Source organism: Mus pahari, chromosome 12, assembly GCF_900095145.1.
Source record: "Mus pahari chromosome 12, PAHARI_EIJ_v1.1, whole genome shotgun sequence".
Taxonomy (NCBI): domain Eukaryota; kingdom Metazoa; phylum Chordata; class Mammalia; order Rodentia; family Muridae; genus Mus; species Mus pahari.
This window is the reverse complement of record NC_034601.1, coordinates 32018311-32026971: the sequence shown is the minus strand read 5'-3', so window position 1 is coordinate 32026971 and position 8661 is coordinate 32018311. Positions and strand designations below refer to the sequence as shown.

The window sequence follows — 8661 nt, the reverse complement described above, 5'->3', positions numbered from 1 at the left end:
AAAAAAAAAAAAAATTTAGCAAAGCTTACTTCCTACAAGGCTGAAATGCTAACTACCTATCCTTATGATGCCACTCGCTGGCAAAAGAAGTAATAAAAACCTGAATATCCTACAACTACAACATCTGCAGTTCTACAACTTCACTGCAAAGAAAATGGCCTCAGGATGTAGACAAGTCTCAGTGATAATAGCTCATTTATATGAAAAAATCATTTATTTCAAAGTAACTCACTTCTAAGTCACAAAGAGCGGGTAACAGTGAGAGAAGTGGGGCACAGAAGAAAACTGAGTACTAAATATACAAACTAAATTTCATAAAACTAAATCTTTAATCATAGATTCTTTCAACTTCAATATTCTAGGTGTGATCTTAAGAAAAAAATAAATAAAATAGGGTGGAAAAGGAAGCAATATTTAGAGTTGATATAATACAAAATTTAACAAAAAAAATTAAGAGCCATAAAAGAAAGTGCCAACACAAGAGGGAGGGCAAGTGACAGAGACACCTTTGAGAGTCCAGATGTCAGGATGAGCAAAGGCCACACATGATCCCATGCTAGGGAAACTATTGAGGCCAGTGTTTATCATATAACTAGTAAAAACATGTAGTAATGCTTACTGCAGCATGCTAAGGGACTGTTCAGTATTTAAAAGAAACAAACTCATCAATGCAATATCGCGAATGTACCACAAAGCATCGTGCTGTGTGAAAGAACCTATTTACAAAAAAAAGATATACTCATACTCCACAACATCACTTACATGAAATTGTTAGGAAAGGCATAGCAATCTAAAGTGACAGAACACAAGTCAGTGGTCACCTGCAGCTGACAGAGGGAGGAGACCGGCAGCACTAGAGCACATTTCAGTGACAGAAACAGTCTGTATGGTAATTACAATAGCGATGGATATGAAGAAATAACACATTTAGACATTAAATTCATCAAGCTATACTCGTCAAACAATGCATTATATTATACGTAAAATATCCAACACTAAAACTGATTTTATCTACATGAATATATATGTATGTATGATTCCTTTTAGACTCTTATCTCTGGACATTAAAGAAAGACGTCACTGTCTCCCAAAATTAAAAAAAAAAAAAGGGTGTGTGTGTGTCTGTCTGTCTGTAATTTTGCATACAACTTAGGGGCTCCAGAGATTTGAACCTCTCAAAGCCCATGAGTCCAAAATGAACCTATACACATATACAAACACAGTACTCTAAAAATGAGAAGACAATGAGGTAAGCACATTATCTACAAAGAGGACAGAAAAGGATCAGCACCACAAAAGCAGCTTTGTCAAGAATACCTGTCAACACACAGTGACCAGCAGAACAGAGATGCGCTTTGCTACAAACATCACTAGCACTACTGTCAAATACAGTAAGGATGAAGGCGTCACTTCCACCTGTCGCTCACCCTCAGGTTGATGGTGCAGACTGTAAAACTCTCGGGCAATGATATCTGCTACCTTCTCACACCATTTTTTTGATGGACAAAAGATTAATACTGAATGGTTATCCCGAATGGTCTCATAGCATAAACTAACAATGTGGTCTTCATCTCCCTAAAAAAAGAGAAATAGCTACATCAGTCATATCTCTGAAACATCTCACATTGTGTTGAAATTATACATTTTGATTCATAAGAAAGGTTTTCTACTAAAAGGCATAATAAAAGTCATTTACAATAAAAATAAACTTTACAATAAATATAATGTAGTTTATAAATATAAATAAAATTTACAGCAAGTATAATGCTGACAGGTGAAAAGTTTTTATTCATTCAACTTGTGGTTATTAACTCAGGTGCTGGAGATACATTGGTGAACAAAACAAAGACTTAAATGGCAAGGGATTTACAGTATCACTAAAAACACAGGAAGGAAAAAAACCACCACATGATGTGCTTTAGGAGAAAGATTTTGCCATATTTAGAGTCTCATATTTCATAGAGATTTAAGGATGTAAAGGAGAGATTTCCCTGAAATAACAAGTGAGCTCAGATGTGAAGGTGGAGAAACACTATCTCAATGGGAAGTATGCATTCCAAATAGAGTCAAGAGTCTGTGAGAATGCCCTGGGGAAACCGCTCCATGCTGAAAGAATGCCAACGTGTGCAGAGGTATCAGGGAGTAGCTTTCATTTATCAAGTACTTTATAAGTGATACACACACACACACACACACACACTCACTCATACTTAATTCTTACCAAAACCAAGTATTTTATTCTACTTGGTGGATATAAAGATAGAAAGTTCAGAGAGGTTTTACGACTTAACTAATATTACCTCAGACATTTTGTGTACCTCTCTTCATTGTCAGAGGAAAGTCTATCTGACTCCTAAAACAAAAATCTTCAGGGCTAGAGAGATGGCTCAGTGGTTAGGAGCACTGACTGCCCTTTCCAGAGGTTCTGGTTCAATTCCCAGCACCCACATGGCAGCTCACAACTCTGTGGCTCCAGTACCATGGGACCTGGCGCCTTCACAAACACTCATGCAGGCAAAACACCAGTGCACAAAAAGGAAGATAAATACATAAATCTTTAAAAATACAATCCTTTCATTCAGCGTACTTACCATATAGTGGTTATACATTCAACAGAGGTCAGTGCCCCACATGAGCGTTTAATATAAACCATAGGGAAATCTCCTCATTGACTAGAAAAACATGCATTTCAATGTTTATATTATAGGTCAGGAAATACAGTCATCTAAATGGAAAGCATATTACATTCTCTTTCTCCTATCCTCATCAATTGCTTAGAATAAAACAGATTGGCTTAGTATTGATTCTAACAGATACATAATATATATTCTGCTCCTACACAACCTCTAATTATATAATTAAAAACTGTTAATAGCTTGGTAGGACCACAAAGGCACTGACAGTGGAGATAGAACAATAATAATTCACCTTCACTTGGAGCAGGGGTTGAAATTCTCTCACAAGCTTCATTGAAGAATCATATATGGAATTTCCTATTTTTATTGATTCCAAAAGTGGTACAGGGCGAAAGTCAGTATGGTAAAGTTCAGCATTCAGCCAGGAAGCCACAAGCTGCAAATTAGGAAGAGTGGCACTCATGCCAACAATCTGCACAGCATTAGACAGAGTGCTGGCTGAGTCTGCCTGGCTGAAAAAACAAATAAAAATCACATTAGGAAATATGCAGGAAGTAACACATAGTACTGCTAGCAATATTCTTGGTCATGGCCTTTGGTATACAGATGCAGGCATTCCTTTAGAGTACAGATCCAGGTATAAAATTACTAGAGCACAGATTACTGGCCAGATATTCAAATTTAATGAATAATATGAAGCTGTTTCCAGGGAGACTGTACCAACAAAGTAGCACTCCCACAATCTGTGTGTTCTACTGTTCCACAATCTTGTCACCATCTAACAACTATACTGTCAATCATCTTAATAATATTATGGAGAGACTACAGGAATAGTTTTTTTGTTTGTTTGTTTTTTGTTTTGTTTTGTTTTTTCCAAGACAGGCTTTCTCTGTGTAGCCCTGGCTGTCCTGGAACTCACTCTGTAGACCAGGCTGCCCTCGAACTCAGAAATACGTCTGCCTCTGCCTTGGGAGTGCTAGGATTAAAGGCATGTGCCACCACTGCCCAGCTAGGAACAGATTTTTGAAGAAGTAATTTCTGATGATTAATGATGCTTTGTGACATTTCACATGTGCAGACTGTTTGAAACTTCTCTTCCAAATGCCTATTTAAGTATCTCACTGATATACTCAGTTGATTTTCTTAAGCTGTAGCATTTTTCACATGTTTACACAAAAGTCCAAAATCTGTTATTTGTGAACATTATATGCATTTTCTAGTTATATTTTCCTTGTACTTGTTAGGGATAAGTATGTAGCACAGTGTACAGAAAACCAAGCCCTCAAACAATAAAGATATTTAATAGTCTAAGGAGATAACTAGGCTTTTCAAAAGGTAAAAACAATCACAACATGCTACAGCTGANTTAACAATGCATCACTGCAACACCAAATAATGATCTAAGCAAAATTATAAACCTATTTGCACAACTGGAAGACTGATGAGTGGGTAAGGAGGTGGGTAAGGGGGTGGGAGGAAACTGGGTACAGGTGAATAGAAAATATAAAAGAGAACAACCTTAATTTCCCCTAGAAAGAAANCAATATACTAAAATTGTATAAATTTCTATTCAAAATGGATCAAAACTTTATTTGAAGCCTGAAACAAATTTTAATTCCTGCACTCTAACTCTGTGAGTTAGAGGCCAGCCTGCTCTACACAGCAAGCTCTAGGACAGCCAAAGCTAAATAGTGAGACTCTGTCTCAAACAAAACAAAACAAATGAATGCTTTTTTGCCTACTCAAATATCTTAAAATGTATCCTCTCTGTTTTCTTCTATAAGTTTCAGAGTTTCAGGTTTTTGTTTTGTTTTGTTTTGTTTTTGAGGCAGGTCTCAACTCATATCTATCTGCCTCCCAAGTCCTGGGATTAAAAGCGTGTCTGACATGGGCTTTTTGAACACACAGCAACAGCACAGAAACTAACCCCAAGTATCACAGATGGGCTACATGACAATAAAGTTTGCACAGCAAAGGACACAATTCTCAAAGCACACAAAATTGGGAGTCTTCAGATACACTGAGACAAGGGGCTGATATCTAGAAGTTACAAAGAATGGCAGAAATTAGACACCAAGGAAATGAAACTACCAAGCAACAAATGGGCAAATGAACTGAATAGACAGTTTTAAAAAGAAAAGAAAAGAAAAGAAAAGAAAAGAAAAGAAAAGAAAAGAAAAGAAAAGAAAAGAAAAGAAAAGAGAGAGAGAGAGAGAAGAGGGAGGGAAGGGGAGAAGAGGGGAGGGGAGGGGAGGGGAAAGAAGGAAGGATGGATGGAAGGAAGGAAGGAAGGAAGGAAGGAAGGAAGGAAGGAAGGAAGGAAAAAAGATAGATAAATGGTCAATAACTTTTTTAAGTATTCAATTTCCTTAGCCATCAGGGTAATGCAAATAAAAACTACTTTGAGTTATCACTTCACCTCACTCAGACTAGCTATCATCGACAAATCAGACAATAATATTGAGACCCAACAAATGTTGGAGAGGATTCACTATTAGTGGAGGTACAGGTGTAGATTAAAGCAGCCATTGTGAAAACCAGTTCAAATATTTCTCAAAAAATGAAAATTATAATTACCATTTGACCATTCCATTTCATTCTGGGCATGCGCCCAGAGAACGCAGTACCCTATCATGGATATTTGCAGTTTCAAGTTAATTGATATTTTATTCACAATAATGAAGAATAACCTACTTGTCCAACAACAGATGAAAACGTAATGAAAATTTAATGTACACACATATAAAATAAAGAATACTATTCAGTTCTAAAGAATGTGTAATCTTAGCAAGGTCACACAATCTCAGTAAGAAAAGAAACCTTCTTCCTCATATGCATAATCTAGCCAGTAACCATATATAAATATATGTAGTGTATATGTATACTGTACATATATAATATATATACCTAAAATTGTAAACATATATACAGAATAAAATGTAGAAGAGTGTCTTAGTCAGGGTTTCTATTCCCTGCACAAAACATCAAGACCAAGAAGCAAGCTGAGGAGGAAAGGGTTTATTCAGCTTACACTTCCACATGACTGTTCATCACTAAAGGAAGTCAGGACTGGAACTCAAGCAGGTCAGGAAGCAGGAGCTGGTGCAGAGGCCATGGCAGGATGTTACTTACTGGCTTACTTCCCAGCTTGCTTTCTTATAGAACCCAAGACTACCAGCCCAGGAATGGCACCACCTACAATGGGGCCCTCCCATTCTCGATCACTAATTGAGAAAAATGCTTTTCAGCCGGATCTCATGGAGGCAATGAGGAAATGCCTCCATGAGATCCCACTGTAAGGCATTTTCTCAAGGGAGGCTCCTCCCTCTGTAATAACACACAAAACCAGCCAGTACAATTGACCCCTTGTCAACTTGACACATAAACACATCACTATTAAGCCTCAACCCTTACTTTTTTTTTTTTTTTTTTTTTTTTTGGTTTTTCTAGACAGGGTTTCTCTTTATAGCCCTGGCTGTCCTGGAACTCACTTTGTAGAACAGGCTGGCCTCGAACTCAGAAATCCGCCTGCCTCTGCCTTCCGAGTGCTGGGATTAAAGGCGTGCGCCATCACGCCCGGCCTTATTCATCCCCAAGATCTAAATAGTCTTTACAAATTCTTACATATTAAAAGTTCAATTCCTTTAAAATATCTAATCACTTTTAAAATTCAAAGTCTTTTTACAATTCAAAGTCTCTTTAACTGTGGGCTCCACTAAAATACTTTCTTCTTTCAAGAGGGAAAAATATCAGGGCACAGTCACAATCATAATCAAAATCAAACTCTAACCGTCNAATGTCTGGGATCCACTCAGGAACATCTGGGCTCCTCCAAGGGCTTGGGTCACTTCTCTACTCTTTGTAGCACAGACCTTGTCTTCTAGGNTCCTAGCCTGTACTCCACTGCTGCTGCTGTTCTTGTTGATCATCTCAAGGTATTGGCTTCTCCAAAACACTGCTGTCTTCCGATGCAACTAGGCTTCACCAATAGACTCTCATAGGTTCTCTTAATGGTGCCAAGCCTCAACTCCTTTGCATGACCCCTTCAAGACCTGGGCCATCAATTGCAACTGAGGCTGCACCTTCACCAATAGCCTTCCATTTTGTGGCCTCTCACAGTGCCAAGCTTCAGCTGCTCTTTATGACCCCTTCATGCCTTCAAAATCAGTACCACCTGAGTGTCTCTTACACATTACCAAGTCCAGCCGCAGCATGAGGTACAACCTTGGCTATCTCTGGAACACAGCCTCTTTGTGCTCTCAGAAAACACTTCCCAGAAGATGATGCTGGTCTCTTAATCATCACTAATTTCCTAATTCCAGGTAACGAGCATCAATAGTCCCAGTAATACAAAGGTTTTGCTTTAGTATTCTGGTATCTTGATAATCACAGCTGATTCTTCATCCCCAGCTAACCAAAACCACAGAATCTTCACAATCGAAACATCAACAGCTCTGATTAGTCTTTAATCTTCCCTCTGAAATTTCACAAACCAGGCCTCCATCTTCTGCACTGTTCTCAACATTATCTTCCAAGCTCCTACAGAACATCTCACAGAGCTCTTAACACCCAATGGCTCTTCTAGCCCTAAGTTCCAAAGTCCTTCCACAATCCTCCCCCAAATTTGGTCAGGCTGTCACAGGAATACCCCTCTATGCTGGTACCAATTTGTCTTAGTCAGGGTTTCTGTTGTTGTTGTTTTGTTTTGTTATTTTGTTTTTTTCAAGACAGGGTTTCTCTGTGTAGCCCTGGCTATCCTGGAACTCACTCTGTAAACCAGGCTGGCCTTGAACTCAGAAATCCACCTGCCTCTGCCTCCCAAGTGCTGGGATTAAAGGCATGCGCCACTACTGCCTGTCTTAGTCAGGGTTTCTATTCCTGCACAAAACATCATGACCAAGAAGCAAGTTGGGAAGGAAAGGGTTTATTCAGCTTACTCTTCCACATTTCTGTTCATCACCAAAAGAAATCAGGATTGGAACTCAAGCAGGTCAGGAAGCAGGAGCTGATGCAGAGGCCATGGAGGGATGTTCTTTACTGGCTTGCTCCCCCTGGCTTGCTCATCTTGCTTTCTTATAGAACCCAAGACGACCAGCCCAGGGATGGCACCACCCACAATGTGCCCTCCCACCCTTGCTCACTAATTGAGAAAATGCCTTACAGCTGGATTTCATGGAGGCATTTTCTCAAGGGAGGCTCCTTTCTCTGTGATAACTCCAGTTTGTGTCAAGTTGACACACAAAACCAGCCAGTACAAAAAGTGAACAAGAAAGGCTATTAGGGGATTAGGAAGGACTGAGTGCAAGTTATGGACACAAGTTACAAGAAAGAACATAAAGCTAAAGGTTTTCTAGTTCTAATTCTATTACGGAGCTGTCATTTTTGGTGGTGGTTTAAATGAGTAGTCAGAAATGTTTTAATGTTTGAAAGCAGTCTAACAAATGCATAAAAATATTTTGGGTAATGAAAGAGTAAAAATCCATCATGAATGGCTATTCTCAATTGTTTGTTGAGATGTACAGACTTTGGGTCTGGTTAATTTTTGGTGTGTGATGATTATTCTATTTGCAAGTTTCTCTAACAGTAAAATTTATTTTTAGATTAATTTTTAAAATGAGAAATCAATATATAAAATCTAAAACTAAAAATGTAAGTAGCTGGAAGTAGAGACTACTATAACTTCTATAACTTATTTTCTTTAACTTTTAAGGTAGAAAGTTGACAGTCTATGCTGTAGAGGCTGAAAAATGCCATTTTACAAAATTAGTCTTTGCTACTTAAATTAGATATATGTATAAATAACAAAGCACTAAATATTTAAGCTATCATAAAAATATCATAATCTATGCATTAAAATTGAGCAGCAGAAGTTTAAATGTGCAAAAGTCATCGAACATCAGTTAAGTACTTCCTTTAGTTTAGCAGTTCTCAACCTTACTAATGTTGTAGCCCTTTAATACTTCATGTTGTAGTGAACCCCAACCATAAAATTATTTTAGTGCTACTTTGTAACTGCAATTTTGCT

General features: G+C 38.0%; 1 protein-coding gene across 2 annotated transcripts in view; it reads right to left on the bottom strand.

Annotated features, from left to right (window-relative positions):
* The window catches only part of Polq (DNA polymerase theta), an 88023-nt gene that overhangs the window by 68860 nt on the left and 10502 nt on the right, over positions 1-8661 (bottom strand). Inside the window, exons 6-7 of one of the 2 annotated variants that reach the window (XM_021209138.1) lie at positions 2929-3148; positions 1428-1575 (exon numbers count right to left, since the gene is read on the bottom strand). The exons of the other annotated variant lie outside the window; for it this stretch is intronic. Coding sequence (XP_021064797.1) covers positions 1428-1575; positions 2929-3148 — 368 coding nt within the window. The remainder of the gene's footprint in view (positions 1-1427; positions 1576-2928; positions 3149-8661) is intronic. 2 annotated transcript variants of the gene reach the window in all.